Source organism: Ailuropoda melanoleuca, chromosome 10 (genome assembly GCF_002007445.2).
Source record: "Ailuropoda melanoleuca isolate Jingjing chromosome 10, ASM200744v2, whole genome shotgun sequence".
In the NCBI taxonomy this organism is placed as follows: Eukaryota; Metazoa; Chordata; class Mammalia; order Carnivora; family Ursidae; genus Ailuropoda; species Ailuropoda melanoleuca.
Genome location: NC_048227.1, coordinates 3,600,383 through 3,627,117, shown reverse-complemented (window position 1 = coordinate 3,627,117; position 26,735 = coordinate 3,600,383). Strand labels below are relative to the sequence as shown.

General features: G+C 58.0%; 1 protein-coding gene across 1 annotated transcript in view; it reads left to right on the top strand.

Annotated features, from left to right (window-relative positions):
- The first annotated feature begins 6 nt into the window (after positions 1–6).
- TNRC18 (trinucleotide repeat containing 18) overlaps positions 7–26,735 on the top strand; it is a 58,575-nt gene continuing 31,846 nt past the window's right edge. The window contains exons 1-13 of the mRNA XM_034669756.1: positions 7–477; positions 7,474–7,576; positions 7,831–8,036; positions 8,475–8,621; positions 9,133–9,323; positions 10,668–11,097; positions 12,438–13,436; positions 18,005–18,180; positions 18,734–18,870; positions 19,098–19,226; positions 20,893–21,061; positions 22,454–22,814; positions 26,433–26,708. Coding sequence (XP_034525647.1) covers positions 78–477; positions 7,474–7,576; positions 7,831–8,036; positions 8,475–8,621; positions 9,133–9,323; positions 10,668–11,097; positions 12,438–13,436; positions 18,005–18,180; positions 18,734–18,870; positions 19,098–19,226; positions 20,893–21,061; positions 22,454–22,814; positions 26,433–26,708 — 3,724 coding nt within the window. The 5' untranslated portion in view covers positions 7–77. The remainder of the gene's footprint in view (positions 478–7,473; positions 7,577–7,830; positions 8,037–8,474; positions 8,622–9,132; positions 9,324–10,667; positions 11,098–12,437; positions 13,437–18,004; positions 18,181–18,733; positions 18,871–19,097; positions 19,227–20,892; positions 21,062–22,453; positions 22,815–26,432; positions 26,709–26,735) is intronic.

Below are 26,735 nucleotides of genomic sequence, written 5' to 3'. Positions count from 1 at the left end.
CCCGCACCGCGGCCGCTTGCGCTAGGCCCGGCGCCGACGTGCACGCCGCGGCCCACGGGCCCGGGGAGGCCTCGGCCATGCAGAGCCTTATCAAGTACAGCGGCAGCTTCACCCGCGAGGCCGTGGCCGTGCGCCCCGGCGGCTGCGGCAAGAAGAGCCCCTTTGGAGGCCTGGGCACCATGAAACCTGAGCCTGCCCTCACCACCGCGGGCACCCCACGCGCCCAGGCCCGCCTGCCACACCCCGGGGGCCCTGCGGCCAGTGGGGGCCGGCAGCTGAAGCGGGACCCGGAGAGGCCGGAGAGCGCCAAGGCTTTCGGGCGCGAGGGCTCTGGTGCCCAGGGAGAGGCAGAGGTGCGACACCCGCCCGTGGGCATTGCGGTGGCCGTGGCCCGGCAGAAGGACAGTGGCGGCAGTGGCCGGCTGGGGCCGGGGCTGGCAGACCAGGAGCGCTCCCTGTCGCTGAGCAACGTCAAAGGTGGGTCTTGGGTTCCACCTTCTCCAAGCTCCGCCCTGGCCTCCCAAATCCTGTCCACCTTTGCTTTCCATTTCTACCTGTCTCAGCCTCCTTGCACCCCCTCTGCCTGCTCTCCTGCTACCATTTGTCCTTTATCCACTTGGGGGCCTCGGCTACTGTTTTAAAGTTTATTGCTTTTTCCATTATACACATAGAAAAATATGTAAAATGAAGGAAAGGAGGAAGAAGGGAAGGATGGGATCATGCTGTGTTCCCAACACCCTGAACACTTTCAGAATTTTACCTGGATTCATTTTCCTTTGTGATGTGCTTGTCCCTGCAGGGTTCCTAGAGTGCACCCAATTCTGGTCCCTGCGTTCCTCACGCTTACAGTGTGGGTTTTCTCCTCTCCCCCCTGTTGTGAAATCTTTATATAATTTTTTCACGACCTCTACTATTCTGTCTAGAGCACACACAGTAGTTCAGCTAACCAAACCTCTCGTGGGCATTTTTTTCTCTTCTCTGATGTTTTTGTGTTTAGAACGTTGCATTGAATATTTTTGTGCGTTTTACCTTCCTGATATTTTGAGTCATTTTCTAAGAATAGGTTCCTAGGAACAGGCTGGCTTTAAGTATTCAGCCCTTGGCCCTTGAGGGAGTAATTGCCTTGCTTAGTTCATTGTTCCCTGTACCTAGTGTGGGACCTGGTGCATAGTAGGTGTTTGGTAAATGAGTGACTGAGTGTGATAATAGAAACTGGGTCCCAGTGTTCTCATGGGTCTTGACGTTCAGTACCTTAGCGCTAAAAGGTAAGACTGTTGCTAATTTTGGTGGGGAAGAATGGTGTGTTTCTTTCAATGATTGGTGAAGTTGAGTGTTTTTCCAGAACTTGGTCAACTGTGTTTCCTTTTGTCCCTTGCATATGCGCTGTTGGAATGGGATTTTGGAGGGCTGATATTTGTGTCATTTTGGTTGGAACTGTGGACTTGGTCTGCCCGTTGTTGAGCCAAGGCCCCTTCCTATAGGTTGGGTAGACACTGGCCAAACCCCCCACCTGGATGGTGTTTAGTGTGTTGTGGTGTGGGGTTGGGAGACTGGGGTAAGGGCCCAGGAAGGCTGTTTCCCACTGGCCTTGCTCTTGTGACTTTGCAACGGTAGACCTGGATTTCTTCCGTATGCCTCTGTTTCCAGTGTCCGACCAGCTTCCCATACTCAGCCAGTTGCGAGCTTAGGCTTCACCCATGCCCTGGGCCCCTGTCTCTGGCACCCACATGGCCCCCTTCCCTGCACCTCGCAGACTTTACTCCTGGAGGTTGCGTGATGATAGAAACTGGGTCCCAGTGTTCTAGTGGGTCTTGACGTTCAGGCATCTTGGGTGAATGTCTCCTGGGACCCTGTCCCTTTCTTGGTCTGGCCCACCTGTGCCCACGACTGGGTTTTAGCCTCGGTCCATGGTGGGTGGCCACTGTCCTGTCCCAGCCTCCTAGACCCACTCTCCTAGCCGTGCTCTCCTGGAGGAGCCCAGTAAGGCACAGGGCACAGGACCCCTGCTGGCCTCGCCCCACCCATTTGCATGCACACTGTAGTGCTGACGCTCTTCATCCGGCCTAGAGGGAGTGACACTTCCTGGATGTTTGTTGAATGACTGAGCCCATGGTTCTTTGTGGAGCCTGAGCCAGGGAAGCCTGTCCTGTGACCCAGGGGGGGCTGGCCCATGGCACTGCCTCATTCTGGGATTGAAGGAGTGGATGACAGCTCTTGGTTAGAGGTGGCTGGCTTGGTGGTGGACAAGCCCTTCTGCTAGGACAGAGGTTTGCCACCCGGGACCCCTCCAGGAGGCTGGAGATCTCCTTGGGTCCTTTCCCTGGAGGAATGCTCATGTGACATGGTGTTTCACCCATGTTGGGGGCTCATAGTTCCCTGAGTACCTACCCATGTCCAAGGGACATGTGTCCAAGGGTGCTGTGTGAGAGAGAGAATGTGTGTTTGAGGGTGTGTGTGAGAAGGCGTATGAGAGAGTGCATGTGGAATGTGTGTGAGATGGTGTGAGAGTGCATGAAGGTGTGTGTGTGACAGTGTGAGGGCGGGTGTGTGTGACAGTGTGACAGGATCTGTGTGACATGGACAGAGTGGGTAACTATGAGTGTGTGTATGAGAGAATGTGTGTGACAGTGTGACCGTGTGAGATGGTGTGTGTGAGACAATATGTGACTGTGAGAGAATGTGTGTGTGATGCCACACGTGACAGTATGTGTGACTGACTGTGTGTGAGAGAATGTGTGACTGTGACTGTGAGAGCGACCGTGTGACTGTGTGATGGTGAATGACTGACAGTGACTGTATGAGTGTGTGAGAGAATTGTGAGACAGAGGGTGTGCGTGAGAGAATGTGTGAGAGTGACAGTGTGTGTGACTATGACAGTGCTTGTGACTGGCGATGACTTACTGTAGGAGCGTGAGAGAATGTGTGTGATGTTGTGTGTGACGTTATATGTGACAGTATGTGTGACTGTGAATGTGTGACCCTGACTGTGTGAATGTGACAATGACAGTGTGTGACTGTGTGTGATAGTATGTATGAAAGTGACAGTGTGTGACTGACTCAGAGTGACTCTGTGTGTGTGTGTGTGTAACAGTGTGTGTGTGTGTGACAGAATGTGGGGAGGGAGGGAAGACTTGACGGGTTTGGGATGAGACATTCAGGCGTTGGGCTGTCCCTGCCACCCATTGAAAAGTAGGCTGGGTTCTTTTCCTTAACACCGTTCCCACGAGTGGTGGTTTTTCCCAGTACTGGCGCCTTTGGGGGAGGGCAGGAGTTGGGGGCACCCCCCGGCCAAGTGGGTGGTCATAAGCCTGGGTCTCCTGGTCTTTTCCCATCTTCCCCGTCTCCTTGAATTTTTGGAGCGAGCCTTCTGCCGGTCGGTTCAAATCTGGTCTTTGCCTCACAGCGGTGTGACCTTAAACAGGAGGCCTGAGCCTTCTGGGCCCCGGTGTCCACATTGACTGTGCGGCTGTCGCTGGGCACGTAGTAGGTGCTTCACAAACAGGCCTGCCTTGTGTTTGCTCGCATGCAGCGTGTTGGGGTCTGAGAGCTTCTGACAGCGCCCATGAGTCCTAGATCTTCTGGGAAATGCTCCTGGGGGCCCACACGGGCCAGAGGTGGACTAAGGACAGACATGACCTACAGCCGTGAGCCCCAGTGCCCATGGCGCGTGTGCCCAGAAGCCCAGCACAGCGGCTGCTACTCAGCGGGAGAACCCAGTCAGGGGTGGAACCAGCTCAGGCCCCTCGCGGAAGATCTGTTGTTCTTGCAGCTTCCCCTGTGAGGAGAGCGGGCCCTGCAGATGCAAGGCCCCTGGGCTGGAAGAGGCAGGCTGACCTTGGACCCTAGGCTCAAGCCTGTGGCTCCTACCTCTTCCTCTTCCCCACTGGCCTCACCTCTGTGATGGAGGCATGGGGGGGGAGCTCTGGCGGGAGGGACCCGTGGGGGTGCGCCCACGTTGCCCCAGGCAGAGCTGGGGTCATGCAGGGGTAAGCAGCGATGATGGCCCCACATCCTAGAGAGAGCTTAGTCAGCCTGAGCTGGTGGCGGCCGGATCTGCCGGAATGTTCCTGGAGGCCGGGGTAGGGTGGCCGTGGGAACCAGGCCTCTGCTGGGCCTCTGCCCGGATTGGAGAGGCTGTGGCCCCATGCCTTGGGGGCCCGGGGCAGGCTGCAAGTACTTGATGAATGGCCGTTTCCTGAGCACCAATTCCGTGCCGTCTCTGTGGGAGGCGTGGGACCCTCGGTGCCTCAGCTGTCAGGACGCACTCAGACCCTAATTCCAGGCAGGACGGCCCCCGGTCAGTCAGGGGTGTGACCTGGGCAGGTCACTTTGCCTTCCTGTGCTTCAGTTTCCTAATCTAGAGTGGGATGAGGGCTGGGACCCACCTCCTGGGTTGATGACCCCTGAGTGAGTGAATGCATGGAGATCTAGGGTCCTGTTGGGCACAGAAGGGCTGGGGTGAGGTCTTGCGTCTCTGGGACCTGCCCCACATGCCCGGCTCAAGGCGAAGCTGGTCTCCTGCCAGCCTGGAACTCAGCATCGAGGGGCGAGGGGCCCTCTGGTTCACTCTTCCTCTGGCTTCCGCTCGCACCTTGAACAAAATCTAAACCACGTTCTCTTCCACAGCCTCCAAGACCCTATAGTCTGTACCACCCACCTCTTCTGTGGTCTCATATCTTGTACCTCTCTTATTATTCTTTCTAACCGCCATGGTCTCCTTGATGTTCTTTGGCACACTTCTGCCTCAGGGCCTTTGTACTTGCTCTTCTTGCTTGCATAGGTCATTCTTCCTGTAGATATCCACAGGTCCCTCCCTTCCTCCCTCCCTCCCTCCCTCCCTCCCTCCCTTCCTTCCTTCCTTCCTTCCTTATTTATTGAGCAGCTGCCGCTGTGCCAAGTGTTGTGTAGAGATACACAACCAGGAGTGGGACTCCTTGAACCAGAGCGGTACATAGGCTCATGGAGGAGGCAGATTGGTGAACAACCAGCAAGCAGGATAGTAGCATGTTGTCAGTGCTGGGAGGGAGATAGATAAGGGAGCTTCATCGGAGAGAGGTGGTCAGGAGGGCTTCCTGGAGGAGGTGGCATTTAAGCTAAGCTCTGACAGGAGAGGCTGAGTAGCCTAGGGGAAGGGCACTCTGGGTAGATAGAACAGCATGTGTGGCCCTGAGTGTGACTGGAGTATAGAGAGCCGTGGTCGCAGGGGCATGGTTCTGTGGGGCTGGTGTTCTGCGGGCGGGAGGTCTGAAGAGGGGATAGAGGTCACAGGTTGATGCGGAAGGATCTGTAGAGAGCTGTAATCCAGCCAAGCCTGGGGTGAGGTAGTGGGAGGCACGTCACATTTCTTCAGAGACCAATCAGACTTGGAGGGAGCTGTCTCGGTCTCTGACTTGAGTGACTTGAGTGACCTTGGGAGTGGTGGGTGCTCCAAGATGGGTGGGTCTCCAGACAGGTTTGTGGTGGGAGGTAGGGCCGCAGTGGGAAGCCACTGATAACCTGCACGGTGACAGCCACAGCAATGCAGAAGCATCGGGCTAGAGGACAAGAGACTTGGAGCCAGGCTGCCCTGTGGGTACTTGTCTCCAGGAAGTAGAGCCAGAGCCTGTCCCTGAATCCAGGGTGGCCCGGGGAGTGGGAGGCCATCTGAGATATCTGGGAGAAGGAAGCTGGGGCACACACGCTGATTTCCCAGCCCAGTCACAGGACTCTGGGTGGCCCTCCACACCTTGGTCCTGCCTGAAGCCTGGGCTGCCCTTCTGGACTGCACTATCCCGGGGGAATCCCTGCACAGGGCCCCTTCCGGTCCTTTATGAAGTGGGCAGGTGGCTCAGGGTCCCTTTGGATACGGGAACCACATTGACACTGGAGGCCAGGGGAACTCTGGCTGGGTCTCACCCCAGCCTGGCTGTGGCATTCCTCTCCCACTGAGGACCTGTCCTCTGCCTGCCACGGGCCGGGAGGGGCTGCAGTGACTTTGAGCTGGCATAGACGAAGTCTGCTCAGTGCCTTTGCCGACTGTGGCCTGCGTGAGTGGTTTAGCAGGTGGCCAGGGATGTGCCTCAGTGTCCCACAGGGGCAGGTTGTGAAGCCGCTCACTCCCTTGCCCGCTCATACTCCTCCCTGGCTGCTGGATGTCCCCGTTGTTGGCTTTTCCCTGCTGAGTGCTCACTGTGCTTCCCTGTTGTCCTGGCCCACCTCCGAACTTCTGGACCACCCTCCCGGGTGCTCGCGCTGTTCCAGTGTCTCCAGCTGCCTCTGGGACCCGGCCTCTCCCTGATGCTCGGCTGCTCGCTGCCCACCCTGTGGACCTGGTCCATGGGCATGTGGGCCTGAGTTGCTGCCGTGCCCTCTCTCGGGGCTCCTGCCCTTCGTCTTGGGGCTGGTAGGCTCCTGCCTTCGCAAAAGGACGGGGAGAAGCCCCTGCACCTCTCCTGGTGGCTCTGTTCTTTGCTGGCTCCTGGTTTTGGGGGTGCAGAGGGGAGAAATGAATGGGAGATGCCCCATGGCAGCATTCCAAGGGGGGGAAGTCCTTGCTCACGAGGGCCACGAGTGTCGGGCCCGCTGCTGGACCCCTTGTCTCCTGCAGAGAGGTAACACCTGCGTGCCGGGGGTGCTGGGCGTAGCCCCCTCCCTGAGCACGCCTCCCAGCGCTGCTGGGTTCTCAAGATGCCGGCAAGAGAGCCTCAGCTGCAGTGAGTTTCTCTTTTGAGAAAAGTCTCAGGTGCTTTCTGTGTGGCCTCTGCTGCCTCCCGCGCCGTGGCTGGCGCTGGGCTGCCACACGTGTCCTGAGTTCTGGCTCGTGGTGTAGAAAATACCGAGGAAGAGGGGATGGGGCAGGAGCTGGAGGAAGGTGGCAGGGCAAGGAGGGACAGAGCACACGGTGGGTGCCCTTCTTGGGCTCCTGCCCCGCCACCCCCCTTTAGTTAACTGGCTGTGTGCTGGGATGGAGTTGGGGACCCGTCTTCTCTGCTCTGAGGGGTCTCGGGGGGCCGGGCGGCTGGTGCATGCTGAGCACCAGGGCAGGGACGAGGGGAGCCCCAGTGGTAGCTCCCACGTTTTGCACTCACCCCCACGTGGATCGTGTTTTCTCTGGTTTTATTTTCCCGTCTTGATTCTAGAAAGATGAGCCGCACGTCTGTAAGTGCCAGAACCGTGATAGGGCCTCAGTGGGGCTTGAGGGTGGCCGCTGATTCTCTGGGACCTGAGTCTGCTCTGCTGTTTTTTTGGCTTGGGGTTTCCCCTCTGTCCTACCCACCCCGCCCCCAGAACCTGGCCTCCCGGCCCTGAAGTGGGAAAGCCTTGTCATGAATGCGCTTGGCGTTCTCATGTGACCGTCTCCCGGCGTTTGGCTGCTGCGCCAAGTTACAGATAGGCACCTGTGGAAGGGCCTGGCGCCCAGGACGTCTGGCCGGGGGCGGGAGGGGCTTGCTGGGGCCCCGGGGTCAGGGCTCACCGCTTGCCCGCTCCCCTCAGGGCACAGCCGAGCTGATGGTGACTGTGGGGACGAGAGGACCAGGCACCGGGAGGATCGGCTGCTGGGGGCGCGGCTGGACCGAGACCAGGAGAAGCTGCTCAGGTGAGGGCTTGGGGGCAGCCTGGGGGCTCGTGGCCTCTCATCCCCGACCCTGCTCCTAGGCCAGATGGCCCCACGGCCCCTCTCCCATGAATGTGGGTCCCCCCTCCTGGGGGAGGCCCTGGGGGCAATTCTTTTCTGAGCCAGAGCTGGTTCTTCTTCATGCTGGGGGCCCGCTGGGCATTCTGGGTGATACCCCTTTTCTCCCACATCCCCCAGGCCCATGGGGCTGTTGCCAATGCGTGCTTCCCTTCCAGAGAAAGTAAGGAGCTGGCTGACCTGGCCCGCTTGCACCCCACCAGCTGTGCTGCTAATGGCCTGAACCCCAACCTCATGGTGACTGGTGGCCCATCACTGGCAGGCTCTGGGCGCTGGTCCGCTGACCCCGCAGCCCACCTGGCCACTCACCCCTGGCTGCCCCGCTCGGGCAGCACGTCCATGTGGCTCGCTGGACACCCCTATGGTGAGTGTGGGGTGACGACTTCCCCTTACCTGGTGGTTGATGACAGAGTGGGCCCAACGTGTTTCTTGCCTGGAGCACGGGGCTGGGGGCTGGTGCTGGGGTAGGACTGCGGGTGGAGGCCAGTCGTTTGTGGGACCCACGCCCGGAGCTAGTTCCTATCTCCCTTTGGCTAGGGCCTGGGCCTTGCTTCCTCTCCCCACACCTCGGCTCCCTCACGTGTCTTGAAGAGGGCAGTTAGTAGGACACCCGCCTTGTGGGGGTCCCTCTGCTGAGCTATTTGGAGGTGGTGCCCAGGGATGGGTGGCTGTGGACATGCTTGCAGCCTGTCATCCCTCAGTTTCCTGCATGGAGGCCCCAGGAGGTGGGGGTCTGGGGAGCAGATGGGGTGGGCCTGGTCCCCCGGCCCCTGGCATTGACACGGGCCTGGGTTTCCCCTAGGCTTAGGCCCCCCACCTCTGCACCAGGGCATGGCACCTGCCTTCCCGCCTGGCCTGGGGGGTTCCCTGCCGTCAGCCTACCAGTTCGTCAGGGACCCCCAGTCAGGCCAGCTGGTGGTCATTCCCAGCGATCACCTGCCTCACTTTGGTAAGTGGCGGCCTTTGGGTGGAGGGCAGTGGCTGTGGTAGCCTCACCTGGAGAGACTGATCCAGATGCCAGGGGCCTTCTTGGGGGGGGTTGTCCGTCTAGAATAATGGGGTAGGAGGCAGACCAGGGCTTCAAGGATATTTTATGTCCGTGGTTTCCCCGTGTCATAAAGCCATAGGGATCCTTGTTTTGATGAGCTCCTACCCAGAACCAGTGCAGGCTCTCTTTTCTGGGGCCTGGACCCCCCACCCTGGCACCTCCCATCCCTCGGGAATCCCACTTGGAAGACCACTGGGGGTGGGGGGAGGAAGGCTTGGAGTCCCCATGTTGGCATGCTGTCGCTGTGAGGTGAGGGCCACACCTGGGGTGTAGGCAGGGCCCTTGTCCCCTGGGCTGGGGAGGCGGGCACAGAGGGACGCCCGGCCCAGCCCTGCCCAGCCCTGCTCCACCCCTAGTGGGCTGACGGGGGGCTGGGCGGCGGGTGCAGTCTCACTGTGCGTCCTGCCCCTAGCGGAGCTGATGGAGCGGGCTGCGGCGCCCCCGCTCTGGGCCGCCCTGTACCCGCCGGGCCGCGGCCCCCTGCACCACGCCCAGCAGCTGCAGCTCTTCTCCCAGCAGCGCTTCCTGCGGCAGCAGGAGCTCCTGTACCTGCAGCAGCAGGCAGCCCAGGCCCTGGAGCTGCAGAGGAGCGCCCAGCTCGTGGTGAGTGGGGGCGGGGTGGCTGCAGGGGGACCTGCCGCAGCCTCCTGGGGATGGAGAGGCAGATGGGTCCACAAGCAGAAGCTCAGCAGTGACGAACTGGGAGGGAGGAACGATGGCGGGGGCTGGTGGTCAGGGAGGGCCACCTGGAGGAGGGAGCGTCTGCCCACAGACCAGAAGGAGTTGACCATGGACAGTCCCTTTGGGCAGAGGGAACAATGTGAGCAAGGCCCAGAGGCGGATAGAGGCTAACAGGGGGCAGGGTGCGGGGAGCAGCGGGGAAACCGAGGCAGGAGAGGCAGCCTGCTGGACTGGGGAAGTTTGCATTGGACGCTGAAGAGATGCCAGGGATTCCCACTGTTTCCCGAGCCCAGCCTGCCCGCCTCCTCGAGCCTGCTGGCCGGGCTGCCCGCTCCGTGGTCCTGGCTCCCTTCTCAGGCTGGGGTGGCCTCTGACCGCCACATCGACCGATCCCATAAGATGGGAGGCACGAGGGGTTCCCTGTGTGGGCGGACTCCAGAAAGCCCACAGCCTTCTTGCCTCCTTGTGGGTGTTCCAGGATGTCTGTCCTCTGCTTGGCCTTGTCCCTTTTCCTTTGTGCAGCGGCCACTCCAGACGAGGCCGCCGATGTGGGCCCAGGCAGCAGACAGGCCCCAGGCTTTAAACCTTAGCTCTGGCATATGTGGCTCTGTGCCCTTGGGTGGATGACTTCACGTCTCTGGGCTTGGGTTTCATCCTTTAGAAAGCGGAGATGGTAGTATTCACGCGTCATCAGGGTTGTTCAGTGAGATTTAATAATCAGGAGAGGGGCTGGTGCCCGGAGCATTTCTTCCCTGTGTGTGTGTTTGTTTGGTTTTTTTTTTTTTGTGCTGACTGCCTGGCTCCCTGCCCCCCAGCACTGGCTGTCCTGAAGCAGCCCCCTCCCATTGCCTCAAAGGCATCAAATGTAGGAAGAGGACCCCTTTCCCCGCACAGGTATTTCAAGACCCAAAGGTGATGAGGCAGGGGAGCAGTCAGGAGGTAGTGAGTTCTCTGTGAAGGTAGCTATCCTAATGCCGTAAGAGTGTGGGGAGTGGGGCGGCTCCTCCATCATCGGGAGCCTCATGCCTCTGGCCTGCCCCCCTTGTCCTAACTGCGAGGCTCCCAGCAGGGCCAGGGTCTAGACTGGAGGCCCTCCCCAGCCCCGTCTGGGGTTCCACAAGGAACGCTGTGCTTGTTACACGCGAGTCATGACGGAATGTCTGTAGCTGGGTGGGCAGCCTGCACCCTGGACCCTGCTCGAGGGGATGCCAGGGACAGGGCAGGTGCTCCTGCTGCACTCACCCTGCCTGCCCACCCCATCCCCAGCAGGAGCGGCTGAAGGCCCAGGAACATCGTGTGGAGATGGAGGAGAAGGTGAGCAAGCGGAGCCTGGAGGCTGCAGGCAAGGCTGGCCTGGCTGCCGCGGGCCCTGGGCTGCTGCCTCGGAAGCCCCCCGGCCTGGCCGCCGGCCCCACCAGCACGTACGGCAAGGCTGTGAGCCCGCCGCCGTCTCCCCGGGCTTCCCCTGTGGCTGCCCTGAAGGCCAAGGTCATCCAGAAACTGGAGGACGTGTCTAAGGCGCCCACCTACACCTACCCTGCCACACCCAGCTCCCACCCTAGCAGCCCGCCGCCCGCCTCCCCGCCGCCCACTCCTGGCATCACACGCAAGGAGGAGGCTCCTGAGAATGTCGTGGAGAAGAAGGACTTGGAGTTGGAGAAGGAAGCCCCCAGCCCCTTCCAGGCCTTGTTCTCAGGTAGGAGTGTGGCTCAGACCCCTGGGGTCTGCGTGCTTTCCAGACCAGAGTCGGCCTGGCTCTGGCAGAACTGATCCCCGCCGGTGCCTTTACCATCCATCTGTCCAGCCCTTCTTTCCTTCCTCTGTCTCTGCTGGATACCTGCCATGGACGGGGCCTGCCGCCGGGCTTTGGAATGAACGCATGAGCATTTGGGGCAGACCCGGCCTCTCCCACCGCACCTCGGGCACAGTCAGGGAAATGGGCGCTACATTAGACCCTGCCTCGGGGTGCCTGGGTGGCTCAGTCTGTGAAGCCTCTGACTCTCGATCTCAGTGTCATGAGTTTAAGCCCCATGATGGGCTCCATGCCGGGCTTGGAAGCTACTTAAAAAAAAAAAGGTGCTATTTCTGAAGGACTTGTTCTGAGGGTTAAGTGAAGTGAAGAACCGTAAAAGCACACTGTGCCTGGCCCACGGGAGGTGCTGAGTTGTCACAGTGAGAACAGTAGCACGGGGACTCCCATTCTGGGTGCCCCCTGCCCCCCGCCGGGGCACAGGTGCTCTCCACCCAGCCTGCACCAGTGAGATGTGCAAGCGGGTGGCCCTGATGGCGTCCCTCCTCCTGGTGGCTGTTAGGAGTGAGAGAGCGTGCTTGGGAGATGTGAGTTCACATTCAGGTTCTGCCACCAGAATGCTGTGTGACCTTGGGGCAAGTGGCTGCCCCTCTCTGGGGAGATTGGATGCCATGTGCGGCACTGAGCAAGTTTGCCTGGGCCCCGGGGCTGGGCGTGCACCCATTTCCCCCTGGTCAGGTTCCTGTGGAGCACCTGGAGCTTGCCCGGGAGCACTGCAGAGATCCGCCCGCACACCATCCTGCTCTTGGGAGGTGACACTGAGGGTGGGAGTTCAGAGTAGGAAAGTGGGGGGAGGACAGCACTGTGTGTGTTACTGTTACTTCTTGAACAACCTGGAGGCCCCAGCTCTACTTTAATGGGCTGGGGCCGGAGTGGAGGACCAGAGATGCCCCCCGGCTGGGGAAGACCGTTGGTGGCCTACTGAGCATTTGCTTCTGGGCCAGCCGTGTGCTGGGTGCTGCGAGATCGGGGGCTAGAGAAAGAAAGCCATTTATGGTGTCTGCCTTTGAGATCCGAAGCCCCCTGGGGACAGGATGGTGGCTGACTTTTCTGTCTGTGGTTTGGGCATGCCAAAAGGCCCCAGGGGTCCTCAGATGCCCTGGAAGAGGTCCCAGCTCTCTACACTGGCCGGGACAAGAGGTGGCCATGGGTCTCCATCTTGGCTGGTGGGTGGGGGTTGATGGGGGATGTCAGACATGACAGGTGACTCTCCATGTCTTTGGCAGATATCCCACCCAGGTACCCGTTTCAAGCCCTGCCGCCGCACTACGGGAGGCCCTACCCATTCCTGCTGCAGCCCACAGCGGCCTCCGACGCCGACGGCCTGGCCCCCGACGTGCCACTCCCGGCCGATGGGCCCGAGCGCCTGGCGCTCTCGCCTGAAGACAAGCCCATCCGCTTGTCCCCCTCCAAGATCCCGGAGCCTCTGCGAGAGGGCCCAGACGAAGAGCCGCTGGCAGAACGGGAGGTGAAGGCCGAGGTGGAGGACATGGACGAAGGCCCCGCAGAGCTGCCCTCCTTGGAGTCGCCTCTGACGCTGCCCCCCGAGGAAGCCCTGGCAGCCCCAAGCCCCACGGCTGGCTGTGGAGGCGGTCTGCTGGAGGCCCAGGCGCTGAGCGCCAGCGGGCAGGGAGGCGTGGAGCCCCCTGGGTGCCCGGACTTCGCGGACAGGGCCGAAGCGCGGGTCGATTCACCGGGCCGGACAGAATCGTGCACAGCTGCCCCGGACCTGGGGGCACGACTGACGCCAGAGACACTGGTTGAGGCCAAGGAAGAGCCAGTGGAGGTGCCTGTCGATAGGCCCATGGCGGTGCCCCTGGCGGAGGCGGTGCCCGAGGAAGGCCTAGCCCAGGCGGCCCCGAGCGAGCCCCGGCCCAGCCTGGAGTTGGCAGACTGTGGCGTGCCCGCCGGGGAGGGAGAATGCCTGAGTCTGGAGGCCCGGGAGGCTGCACCTGTGCCCAGCGGCACCTGCTTCCTGGAGGACGAAGGCTCTGACTGGTTTGTGCCCGGCCTGGAGGACCCGTTGGCTGGCATGAACGCCCTGGCGGCGGCTGCAGAGCTGCCCCAGGCCAGGCCTCTGCCGTCCCCGGGCCCTGGAGTGCAGGCCCTGGAGAAACTGGAGGCGGCGCAGAGTCTGGTCCTGGGGCAGAGTGTCTTGCACGGCATCACCCTGCTGAGCGAGATCGCCGAGCTGGAGCTGGAGAAGAGGAGCCAGGACGTGGGAGGTGAGCTGCGATGGGTGGTGGCTTTCTATGGCATTTCTTGTGTTTTTAATTTTTATAAGAATTTAAACATTTTGAAAATCCCCAGGATATGGTTTGTTCACGTCCATTTTTTTTAAAAAGTTGAGGCAAAATACACGTAACGAAATTTACCATTTCAACTGGCTGTGGGTTAGTAGTGTTCCGAGCCTGTTCCTGTTGCCGCGCCGCCGGTCCTTGGGTTTCTCAGTGGTGACGTTTCTCCTTGTTCTGTCAGTGCTGGGTTTTCTAATGGCACCGTTCTTTGGCTTGTGGTGGACAGAAACTCTCCTTTGAACTGGCTTAGAAAAGGGTGGGGGAAATCGAATGGCTCTTGGAACCTAAGCGCTATGGTAATTAGGTAGTAAGTTTCAGGTATGGCTGGATCTGGGCGTTGCAAGTCATCAGGAGTTTCTTTTCGTTCGTACCCCTTCCCTATCTTTCTCTCCGCCTGCTCCACTTTTCTCTCTGTTGGCCTCATTCACAGCATGCCCACTGCCCTCATGAGGTCACCGGCACTTCCTCGCAGGCCCAGAGGCCTGCCCAATTCAGCAGCCTCTCAAAAGAGGCCACCTCTTTCCTGGTAGCTCCGGCAGATGTACTTTGATTCCTTCTCATTGGTTCCCTGGGGTTCACGCTTTCTGCAGAAGCAAACCGTGTGGCCGGGGAGATGGGAAGGAACAGGCTGCTCGTTCAGCGCCCCTCATGGGGCTTGTCCCCTCTGGGGTGCAGGGAGGGGTAGCCCTCAGAAGGAAATGGGTGCTTTCAGCTGGAGGGCAGTGAATTCTGGGCTGGGCACAAACCCACTGGTGTTCAACACAGAAACCTCAGGGCGTGCCAAGAAATGTGTACAGAAAGGGCTGTGGGCCAGGCGAGCCTCACCACCCCACGCTCGGCCCAGAGCTGGCACGAAGGAGGGAGGGGCCCAGGCGACAGCTGTCAGGGTGGTAATAATAGTGTTGCCAGTGTTTCGGTGCCTTTTTTTTCTAGAACTTTTTCTACACGCATACACTTCTACAATTAAGATCGTTTTGTAAACAATGTTCTGTGAGCTGCCCTTTTCACTTAGCATACTCTTTAGGAAATATTTTTCAAAGCTGTGTGTCTTTAAAAAATTTTTTAGGGACAGTCGAGTTTCCAGCTAGTGGAGTCCCCAGTCTTGAGGGACCTAGTCCTAGATTGTCAGGCACTGGCTTCTGTTTTGTTTTGCTGTTGGGTAAATAATGTCATGATTATGCCTGAAGAAAAATCCTTGGCCACACCTCTGATTTTCCTGGGGGTATATTCCCAGGGGTGGAATTGCTAGGTCAGAACCAAGGCCACATTTTCAAGGCTTGTTCATTGCCGTGGTCATGTGGCCTCCGGAAGCTTGGACAGGTGCTGCCCACTCCCCCACAGGGGTCTGTTGTTTGGTTCTTGTTGTTCTAAAGTTCATTTTCTCTCACTTAAATAGTTTTGTACAAAAAATTGTTTTTTAGAAGAAAATGAAAGCCCTCTTGAGTCCTGCCAGTGGCTGGTGGGTTTTCATTGGGGGCCACGGAGGGCCGGCAGCATCTGGGAAGGAGGGGCTGAGGGTGGGTTGTCTGGTGTAGGGACTGCTGCCCACCCTCGCTCCTTTTCACATCCCTGCGTCGTTTTCTGTTTGGGTGTCCTGCTTGCCCTCATTTAACTGTGTGCCCGGCACTGTTTTTGGTCAAGGCTGTCCACGTGCAGCCCTTGGCACTGTCAGGTAGGTGAAAATGGTGGGAAGGGGACAGGGTGGAGGCGGGAAGGCCAGGGAAGCCCTTCTTGATAAAGTGACCTGAGGAAGGCCAGGGAGGAACTCTTCTGGGGAAAGCATTCCAGGCCGGTGCAAAGGCCCTCAGGTGAATGGTGTGTGTGGCACTGTGTGTGGTGGGTTGGACCGGGAGCAGAGAGGCTGGGGGTAGAGGGGAGTGGAAGGAGGAGAGTCGTGGCCAAAGGAGGTTGGCGGGATGGGGGGGTGGGTCCCTGGGCAGTCCTCGAAGAGGGTTTGGAGTTGCAGTGATAGGATCTGATTTAAATAGGGTCATTTTGGGAGCTGTGTGGACAATGCTGCTGGGGCAACGGTGGCGGGTGGAGGTTAGGAGCAAGAGGATTCTGAGTGGAAGTTAAGCTGTGGCCAGCGGGCTTTGCCAGACTCCGTGCAGGCGTAAGAGCAGCTCCCGGGTTCCTGGCCTGAGCCGCTGAAGAGCCGACTTGCCAGGAAGTGGGGTGTGTGTGTGTTTGTGACCTACAGCTGCTTTCTGCAATGGAGGCGTGGCCCGGGGCTGGATCTGTGACCCTGGGCTGGCAAGTGCACTTGGGAGGTGCCGGTGTGTAGGGGTGTGTGCACTGCAAGGGTGAGGGGGTCCTGGTGACCGTCTAGTCTTCCCAGGGGCTGCTGCTGGGATCCTGACCCTCAGTCCTCTGCAAAAGGCCCCAGGTCGCGTTTAGAGCTTCCCCATGGCCCACGGGTCATGTCCTGGTACAGCCCCAGGGCTGGTGTATTAGTTAGCCGGGGGTGCCGTCACAAACACCACAGGCTGCGGGACTCCGATAACAGAAATGTCATCTCACAGTCCAGGGGCTGAAAGTTCTAGACCAAGGCGTGAGCAGGGTTGGGTCCTGCTAAGGCCTCTCCCCCTGTGTCCTTGCGTGGTTGCCCCTCTGTGCCTGTGTCCAGAGTTCCCCTTCCTGTAGGGACCCAGCCCTCCTGGATTAGGGCTCCCCTATATGACTTGACTTTAACTTGATTTCCTCTTTAGAGACTCCGAATAAGGTCACTTTCTGAGGTACTCGGGGAGGGACTTCGACGTGTGGATTTGGGCGGACACGGTTCATCCCGTAGCAGCTGGCCTGGAGTCGTCCAGGCTGCCCTGGGCTGTCAGTTGTGAGAGCCCCCAGCAAGACCGCGTTTGGAGGGTGAAGGAGGTGACAAAGCTGCACCTTGGTCCCCTCCTCTGTAATGGAGTGGCCCTCTCCTGCCTTACCCAACAGCTAGGAATCTTACGGCTCAGGGGACCTTGGGGGGTGGGCTGGCGCACCCACCTCCCCTCATACCAGCCCCTTGTGAGCTGATGGGGTTGGCGCCGCTTTGCAGCCTCCTTTTCTGTAAGGCTATGAAAGCAAAACCCATGGCGCCCAGTCGGCAGGGACACGCCTGGTTGTCCTTGCCTGGAGGAGTACTGCTGACATCTAGTGGGTAAAGGTAGGAGGTGCCACTACGCCGCCTACGGCGCATGGCGCATGCGCGGGACCGCCGCGCCGGTGGCAGAGGGTGAGCTGACCGCAGCGTGGGTGGCGCCGAGGTTGAGCAGCCCTGATCTGTGCGAGATCATCATTCATGTTGATTTTATGGAACTGTACACATCGGTAGTAAAGAACAGACTTTTTTCCTCAGGTACATGTGAAAAACTGGTAACACAAGTACATGCACAGAAGTCGATCGCGTGTTAGATCACAAAACACCGGTTTAAAAAAAATATGAAAACTCCCTTTACTTTGGGAGAGACTGCAGGGGAGGTGGGCCCCCATGAGTGTCTGCTGAGATTGAGCTGGTGCCCTTTCTGAAGGGTAGCTGGAGTTTTTATGAGAGGGAGAGATGCACATACCTTGCTCACGTTATTCACACAGGTAGGAATTCTCCTAAAACACGTGTGTCCTGACTCGTGCCTCTCCACCCACCACCAAAAAAAAATTTTAGAAATGAGCAGCGTGTCGTTATCAAGGTTTATTTGGATTAATTAAAACAGCAATGCAAGAGAATTCTAGGCAGCGGTTCCTGGGTTTGGCCACGTAAGATTGCGGATATTCTGGGGTTTTGGGGCTGCAGAAAGGACAGTTTTTATAAGGTTCAGGCTAATAAGGTGGTAGATATTCGTTACGCGGTACTGGGAATAAAGGTGAAGTGTGATTCCGTGTGTGTGGATTTGTGACGTTTCTGTATTTATCAGGGATGCCCACGGATGTCACGTGCGTTGAATGCGGGAGATTGTTTTTGGGGCCTTCTACCAGAACGTCAGCAGTGGCACTTCCAGTGTCAGGGGCAGCTTTGCCGGGGAGGGGAAGGTTTTCGTTTCTTCCCACCTTTCTGCCTGGCTTGTATTTTCTGTGTTCTCATAACTACTTTTACAGTTTGTAAAACTTAATCCGGGCTCCTTTTTTTCTGAAAATGAAAACCATGCGTATTCCTCATGGAAACTTGAAAGGGCAGAAAAGCAGAAAGAGGCACACCCTGGAAAGTACCACTGCCAGCGCTCGGCCCCTCTCAGCGACTTTGTGCAGCCGTGGACATTTGGAATAGGGCCGTGCTCTGTGCCCTGGCTCTCTCTCATTCTCCTCGCTTAGCACCATTTCTTGCTTCTTGGAAAGGCCACGGACCAGTCAGCATCCTGGGGGCCGTGTGGCCTTGGACAGGCCCAGAACTGGTCCTGGGCCTCATTCTCCCTATGCGGGGTCTGAGTGGGGTTGGTGGCAGTGTCCGTGAGTCCTGCCCCCAGGCTGCATGGCGGGGCAGGCGCGGAGGCATGGGCTCACCTGCCTTCTGTGTGCAGGTGCAGAGCGGGGCCTGGCAGTGCGGCCCTCACTGGAGAGCCTGCTGGCAGCCAGCAGCCACATGCTGAAGGAGGTGTTGGACAGCCCCTTCGTGGACCCGCTCAAGAACCTGCGGCTTCCACGGGAGCTGAACCCCAACAAGAAGTATAGCTGGATGCAGAAGAAGGAGGAGCGGGTGAGGTGTCCTGGGCCTGGTTGTGCCTGCCTGTGGCCTGGGGGGGGATGGCAGTGGAGGTGGGGAGATGCCATCTTGCTGGGGACATGACTGGCTTCGGAGTAGGAAGGGCCTGATCTGAGTCCAGCTTCCGCCACTGACTTGCTGTGCAATCCTGGGCAAGCTGTTTCCCCTTTCTGGGTCTCAGTTTATCCATGTGATAATGGGCGACAGCCTGATGGGTCAGGAAGGGCAGGCCTGGCTGTGCCCCTTGCTGCCTGTGGGCCCCGGGCAAGCGCCTCACCTCTCCGAGCCTCCATCTGTAAGTGATGGATAAGACGATGGCCCACACTGCTAAAGCAGCTGTCTTGGGCCACTCTGCCCTTGACTCAGCCCTGCAGGGTTTTGGTCTCTGTCCTGCGTTCTGCCCACAGCCTTGGCTAGTAAGGGGCAGAGATGGGGTTCGAGCTGGGCCCTCGTCACCATCAAGCTTTGCCATGCCTGTCTGGGCGGACGCCTAGTCAGGTGGTGGGAGCTGGTGGGCGTCGGCATCCTCACCCCGCTCTCCCTGCAGATGTATGCCATGAAGTCCTCCTTGGAAAGCATGGATGCCATGGAGCTGGACTTCCGGATGCGGCTGGCGGAGGTCCAGCGGCGGTACAAGGAGAAGCAGCGAGAGTTGGTGAAGCTGCAGAGGCGCCGCGACTCCGAGTGAGTGTGCACCCCAGCCATATCCCGCGGTCCCGGCCGCCCGGGTAACAAGGCTGCAGCAGGTGGCGCCCTGGTTGGGCTCTTGTAGGCGCTGGCGCTCAGTAGGTTGGCTGCGGTAGGCCATTAGAGGTGTGTGTGGACCCGAGTGACGTGTGCGTATCGTGTGTCCTTCTCCGCGCCCCCTCCAACCCCCCAGGTTCACAGCCAAGCGTGTGATTCTTTTTAAGGGACAGGCGCGAGGAACCCCATAGAAGCTTGGCACGCAGAGGCCCTGGCAGGCCGAGGAAACGGACCCACGCCCTGAGCGCCCTGTCGCCCCCCCGCAAGAGAGGGAAGAGCCACAACAGTAGCGGAAAGTAAGGCTGGCCCCTCGGTGGGTCGGGAACTGGCACAGAGCTCGGAGGGGAGGAGCACGGGCCCGCAGAGGGCCTGCGTCTGGGCACCGGGGACCTCGAGTCCCTCGGGCTCTGACCCACCTGGTTTGGTAGCTCTCGGGGAGCACGGTGCGCGCTGCCCGGGCCAGGAGGGTGAGCCAGGCGAGTGGCGAATGGACAGGCAGACTCATTCACCCAGCACCAAGTGGGCAGATGATCCCAGGGAGAGAGGTGTCCGTGCCATCAGCTAAGCGCTTCACCCATCTTCCTGCCACACCTGCTTCCCCCATGGTTAGGGACTAATTCCCGCTCTTCTCCACGTACCTCCTCCCTGCAAAGGGATCTGCTGAGCTTCCAGCCCTGCTGGGATGGATCTGACTTATGCTGTCACTTGGTTCCCTGTGTGACTGACAGTGTCATTCCTGTCCTCCTGGCCTGACCCGTTGGCTTGTCGCACCTGAGCCTGCGACCCTGGGGCTGCTCCTTTGTGTGCTCCTTGAGTGGCGGCAGAAGCTACGTGGGGCACCTCTGGAAGTTTTCTTGAATGGTGGCTGGACTGAGAGCTCTTCCTGCAGGCGGGGCACAGATGGGAATGATGCTGCCGTCTTCCTGGGTGTCAGGGAGTAGCGTGAACCGAATGAGGCCCATCAGGGGAACAGGGTTGGAGTGCACCTCGGCCTGGGACATCAGGGCAGGGCAGACATAGGCGGCCCGGTGCTTGGCTTGAGGAAGCAGAGGGGGCCGCAGGGTGGCTTCAGAAGGCATAGGAGAGGCAGAGAGTTGGCCACAGGTCTTGTCAGAAGACCACCCCAAGGGCCCCCGTGGCTTGCATTTATTCTCCTTGGATGTTCCTGTTGGAGGAGAGGATGGAGACGGGAAGAAATCCCCTACAACCAGCTAAAGGAGGGTAGGGAAGCAGTTCCTGAAGACAGCAGAGGCTGGGGCCTCCAGCAGGCAGCCACTGGATCAGAGCACAGGCCCTGGAGGTGGGCGTGCTTTCTGGCTTTTGAGTCCCGGCTCCATCCAGTATTTATCGTGACCTCGGGCTGGGTGCTAGCCTTTTAGAGCCTCAGTTTCCCCCTGTGTAAAAACCAGTATGTAGAACATTGTTTTGTGGCTGAAATAATGAAGCGCTGACGTGGAACAAAGCACACAGTGAGCACCAAGTAAAAATTAGTTGCTGTTATTACTTGTGAGGGCTTAGCTTAAAGTAGGCAAGAGAAGCCTTCAACCTGGGACCATATTCTGACTGTCTTAATCCCAGGGGTACAGGAGAACAGCCAGTGACTCTTAATCCCCCTCCCATCCTGGGAGAGTTCCTTGACATTTCTGATCCTTGTTCTTGGCACGTTTTGATAAGGCGTGTGTGTGTGTGAGTGTATGTGTGAAGAAGCACGAGAGAGAAAGAGGCCAGCAGAGGATACTGCCTCAGAGAAGTGTTCTTCTTTCCTGTTAAACTCTCATTCTGCCCCACTCACAAATAGAATCCCAGCACCATAGCTTCACAGGATCCGTCTCCCCAGATCCGTCACTCTGCCAACACTGTGCTTCAACATCCAGAGCCCACCCTTCAGGGCCGTGAGGGCGACCCCCATCCCTTGAGTCTTTCCTGGCCAGGGTGTTGACCAGCAGTGCATCTGGGTTTCAGGCTGAGCAGCAAGCCCCTGCTGACGGAGGAGTACGAGCTTGGAGCAGGGATGAGGAAGAGACACAAGGGACCTGAGGAGGAACATGATGCCCTCGTTGGAACGGGGAAAGTGAGGGGCAGGAACCAGTCTTGGGACGAGCACGAAGCCTCGTCAGACTTCATGAGTCAGGTCAGTAAGCCTGTCTTCCAGGTGTGCTGCCGTCTTAGGGCGGAGGGTCTGGAGGGTACGTCAGAATTCACGCTCCCTCTACAGGTTTCTTTACCCTAGTCCTGCACAGAAACTGTAGAAATGATTGCCTTAGTGCCAGAGGGACTGTCCTCCAGTCTTCCTTATTGCACAGAGGGAGAAATCAAGGCCCAGAGAAGGTCAGAGACTTAACCGAAGTAGCACAGCCTCAGGTAGAGCTGAGACTGAAAGCCACATCCCCTGTGTGTGCTCCATGACCCTTTGTTGAAGCCACGAAGAGAGACTGCAAGTTCTTAACCAAATAATGCAATTACTGTTGTTTAATAGTATAATTGTCTAATGAGCAGCTTCACCATTCTGTAGTTCTAAGAAACAAGGGCTTGATGCCATTGTAATTTCCTTGTGAACTCTCAGGGGTAATGGGGTGCGAGCCAACTCCTTGATTTTTCTTATTTCTCAGAGCTTTGAAATGGTCCACTTAAGGTCTTTGTCTCTAAATACTAATGTACCTTGTCATCCCTCCTTATAAAGCTCCACACAAGGGGACTGTTTCCATTGATTTGGCCATCAGAGGGAAATACTCACATAAGGGAGACTGGATCTGGGAGGAGGGAACAAAGCCAGTCTGTATATTAGGATCCTTTACTTGCAAATTGTGAAGGATACTTCTTGCGGTTTCAATGACCCTATCCCAACTTTCTCCCCCCGTGTGATAAGTTACCTGATTAAAGAAAATAGAGCTAAAACATTCAAGTGAGGGGCATTAATGGCTTTGAAACTGCACATTTCCCTTTGACAACAAGCGACTCTCGCAGACGTGCAACCAGGAATTTAATCTGTGAGATCTCCAATCGCTCTTTCCTGCTTCGGGCATCCGAGGCACACTCGAGGCATTCTCTTGGCAGCTTCGGCCCATTTAGTTGGATGGGCTGATTTAGGCTGTGCTGCAGTCTTCGTGGGCTGCTTTAGGTGGTCGAGTTAAACAGATCAGCCATCTAGGATGTGAGGTTTCTATCTTGGTTCCATGTCTCCCTCCTCACCACCACCCCTCGAGCATCAGCAGGGCTGCTTGCTTGAAGGGCTTCCCTAGGAGGCACCAGAGAGCATTGGGGAGAGCCGGTGGCAATGCCAGCATTAGTGATCGCTGTACCCGCAGTTAACAGCTCCGTGATAAGACTTCATGGGCCTAATCTCAGTTCACCTTCAGGACAACCCCAAGAGGCCTGCCCGTGATTATCCCTGTTATACGCAGCGGGAAGAACTGAGGCTCAGAGGGGTTCAGCCACTTGCTGGAAGCCACAGAGGCAGGGAGAAGGGGCTGAAACCCACTCTCCTGTTTCGCCTAGTGTCTTAACCGGTGACTTCCCTCTACAGCTGAAGATTAAAAAGAAGAAGATGGCCAGTGACCAGGAGCAGCTGGCCAGCAAGCTGGACAAGGCCCTGTCCCTCACCAAGCAGGACAAGCTCAAGTCGCCCTTCAAGTTCTCGGACAGTTCTGGGGGGAAGTCAAAAGGGAGCGGGGGCTGCAACAGGTACTTGACGCCCTACGACAGCCTGCTGGGCAAGGACCGGAAGGCGCTGGCCAAAGGCCTCAGCCTGTCCCTCAAAGCCTCCAGAGAAGGTAAACACAAAAGGGCCGCCAAAGCCAGGAAGATGGAAGTGGGCTTCAAGGCCAGAGGCCAGCCCAAGTCGGCCCACTCCCCGTTCGCCTCGGAAGTGAGCAGCTACTCCTACAGTAAGTAGCGGACGCCGCGCCGCCTCCGGGTGCTTTCTCTTGCTCCTCAGTTTCTTTTTTCTGTCTCTCTCGTGGGCGCTCGACGGTCTCTCCTCGCGGTGCACGGAAGTGTGTGCGGGCGGGTGGGGGGGGGCGGTGTGCGGAAGTGCCTGTGATTGGCGGGCGGGAGCGGAAGTCTGCCTGCCATCTTGTACCGGTCTTCCGTGCGTTTGTGGGAAAGCTGTCAGTGCGGAGGCCTTTGCGCCACAGTTGGCGGCTGCTCCGCCTGGAGCGGCGGCTCGTGACGACCGTAGAGAGGAGCTGGCCTCCCCTGTCCACAGGCGGCTCTCCGGCCAGGGGGTTGGAGGAGCGGCGTCTGTCCGCAGAGCGCACGCCATGCTGGGCAGCGCTGGGCAGTGCACTGAGGGCTGTGCAGGCCCCGCTAGCCTTTGTGTTTCTGACAGCTCTCCGGGTGGCTGCCCCGCCTTGTGCCGGAGGATGGACCGGCCGGGTCGGGAGCGTCCAGCAGCGAGGCGCAACCGCTGCTGGACCGAGGGGGCTGCGTAGCCACTCACTGGCCGGAGTCTGCCGCACGGGAGCTCCTTCCCTGGGCACTCGGGAGCGCAGTTTTCCTGAGCCGGGGTCCCCAGCCTTGGGCCTAGGATCCGCCCCGCTGTTTCTCCGTGGCCTCTGGTGGCGCGTAGTAGGTGCTCTTGGGTGTGTGTGTGCTCACTTCGGGCTCTCAGTGGCGTCTGGTGGGCCCGGGTTGCCGCATCGCACAGTCAGTGCTCCTAGGCATGTGTGTGCAGATGGTTGGCCCTTCACAGACTTTGGTGGCTTGGTAGGTGCTCCTGTGTGTGCACCCACGGCCAGCTCTTGGGGGTCTCTGGTGGCCCCGGGGCTCTGTATGGCACCTAGTAGGTGCTGTGTGTACAGATGGCTGGTCTTCTACAGGCCTCTGGTGGCGTGTAATAGCTGCTCCTAGGTGTGTGTGAGTGGAGCCCCTAATGCCCAGGACCCACACGTGTGAAGCCTGTAGCCACTGTAGGAAGGCCCTAACTGGGGTGGAGGGCTTTTTCATTGGGACTGCCTAGACGTGTGTGTCTGGGCTTTTGATTGGCTCTGCGTGGTTCATTGGAGGAATGGTTGAATGTCAGGTGCAAGAAAGTAGACACTTGTAACGTGATTAAAGTTTGTTTTCTTGAGGAAAGGGAACAAAGTTTTTATGGACTTGGAGTTAAATTCTCATTGCCTGCCTCGCAGGGCTCTTGTGAGCTCTAAGTGCTCATGTTGGTAAAAGCTGGCAGTTGCGCGAGATTAAGCGGCTGCTGTTGTGTTTTGTTTTGTTTTTTTTAAACATTCGTATGTGTGGTTGCTCAGGGCTAATGGGTCTCTAGGGCTGACGCAGAGATGAATGTGAGGTAAACAGCTCCTTTGTGCCTTAGGTGTTGAGGACATATGTGATTGCCATAGCTTTTGTGGCCCTCAACTTCAGATGGGTGTGATCTGAATAGCAGTGCCCAGGCCCATGGCCACCATGAGCTCATCTCAGAAACTCATAGCTCTGGAGGAGGAGGGAAGGAGGACTTTTCCCCTGATCTTTCCATCTCTGCTGGTTTTAGAATGACGGAGTGGGGAGGATTGCTGCTCCTTTGACTGCCAGAAGAATCCTGTACTCCTCGCACTTATAGGGGGTTGGGGTACATCTAGAGGCTAGAGATAAGCTCTGTCCCCGAGGTCTTTGGAGTGCTCTGAGCCAGTGAGTCTACTGTGTGCAGATGTTTGCACCCACAAAGCCATGTTCAGATTGCTAGTTTGTTAAACCTGTGTTGAACATTCCACTGTCCAGGTGAGAGAAGGGAGTTAAAGTTGCAAGAAAGAGATCAGAAGATCTGTGTCCAACTAGATGCTGGCTATGTTACGTGGCTGGCTCTGGAGAGAGCTCTTGCTTTTTTTTTTTAAAGTAGGCTCTAGGGGCGCCTGGGTGGCTCAGTCGTTAAGCGTCTGCCTTCGGCTCAGGGCGTGATCCCGGCATTCCGGGATCGAGTCCCACATCGGGCTCCTCGGCTGGGAGCCTGCCTCTTCCTCTCCCTCTCCCCTGCTCTGTTCCTTCTCTTGTTGGCTGTCTCTCTGTCACATAAATAAATTAAAAATCTTTAAAAAAATAAATAAATAATAAAGTAGACTCTATGCCCAGCGCAGAACCCAACATGAGGCTCGATCTCATTATCCTGAGATCAAGACTTGAGCTGAGATCCAAGAGTCTGTTGCTTAACCGACTGAGCCACCCAGGTGCCCCTTGTTTGTATTTTTCACGTTGGCTTTTCTGTAGGTAAATGAGAGGACGCAGTCACAAAGTGGTCAAGAGTGTTTTCTAGCACAGAGATGGCTGGCAGGACATGGGAAGAGAGAAAGCTTTCTTTCTCACTTTGGGTTGTAGGGGTTGGGGGGCATGCCTGGTGGGAAGCCAGCTTGGTTGTCAGCACCCACCAAGCCTGGGATGTGGCCTTGGAAAGGATGGACAGGGGCCTGATGGGGCTTGTCCACGTCACCGTCTAGAGTTTTGAGGCGATCCTGCAGTTGGGGTCCTGGTTGGAGTGGAAAGGATAGATGGTGGAGGAGGCAGCCAGAAGACACTACCTCTGCCTCACCTCCCGCACCCAACACACACACACGTGCACACACGTGTAGCTTCTCGTGGACTTGGAGATGGCAGGTGCTTCCAGAGCTGTAGCTCTGTTCCTTACTGTTCCTCATGTTCAGAGTGGATTTTATCAGATCAAGGGATTACAGTCTTTGGCACTGGAGCCATTTTTTCCAGTGAAATCTTGCTTGACAGCCCCATACATAAAACGGATCAAAATGGTGTGAGGATGTTTAGGATGGGGTTGGAAGGGGCCAGAGTGTGCCTGCTTGACGGCTCCCCTCCCCAAAGCTGGGTGATCCTCTCCTAGGAAAGCTTGAGAACCCTGGCCTTCCCCCCTCCGGTGCAGTAAGGTGGGAGACTCCGGGGAAGCCAGCAGCAGTGTGCTGGTAATGTGGCCTTTTGATAGGAAAATGTTGGGGGGGAACCCTTGAGTTGGAACATCACTTGCCAATTTCCTTGGTGTAACTGTTTTCACGACGGCCATTGTGATGCTGCTGGGCGGGGAGTTGGGACGCACGTGCGTGATTGCTCTCATGAGGCTGCGCCGCTGGAAACTGGTCTTCTGGGACAGAAGAGCTTTACCCGAGCCCTTCCTTTCTTGGGTCTTGTTCCTCCCCAGAAGGAGCCCGTGGGCTGGGTGCAGTGACCTCCCTGGCCCTGGGTGAGACCTTCCTGAGAGTGGGGCTCCTGCCTCCCCCTGGGGTTTGGAAAGGCTGTTTGCAGAGGTGGCTGTGTGGGCGGCCGCCAGCCTGGAAAGGATGAGCTCTGTGAGGACTCCGGCTGGGGGGGCCTTCTGGGCGAGAGGCGAGAGTTCAGGCAGGGAGAAGAGGTCCAGGCGGTGGCTTGTTGCACGGCCAGTAGGCATTCGGACCTCTTTGCCCGGGCACGCGCCAGGGCGTTCTCAGAACCACTGAGAGTAACGAGAGACACCTCCCCTCCCTCCCCTCCCAGCACTCTATGACTTACTTTATTAAAAACTACTTTGACTGCAGATACGGACTCAGAGGAAGACGAAGAATTCCTGAAGGACGAGTGGTCTGCCCAAGGCCCGTCCAGCTCCAAACTGACGTCTTCCATCCTGTGTGGCATGGTGGCAAAGAATAGCAAGCCGTCTGGAGGCCCCAAGCTGACCAAGAGGGGCCTGGCGGCCACCCGGACTCTGAAACCCAAGCCGGCCGCCGGCAGGAAGCAGCCCTTTTGTTTGCTGCTTCAAGAGGTCGAGGCCCGTTCCTCCTTCAGCGATTCTTCGGAGGACTCGTTTGACCAAGGTTACTAGCTCCAAACACAAAATACCT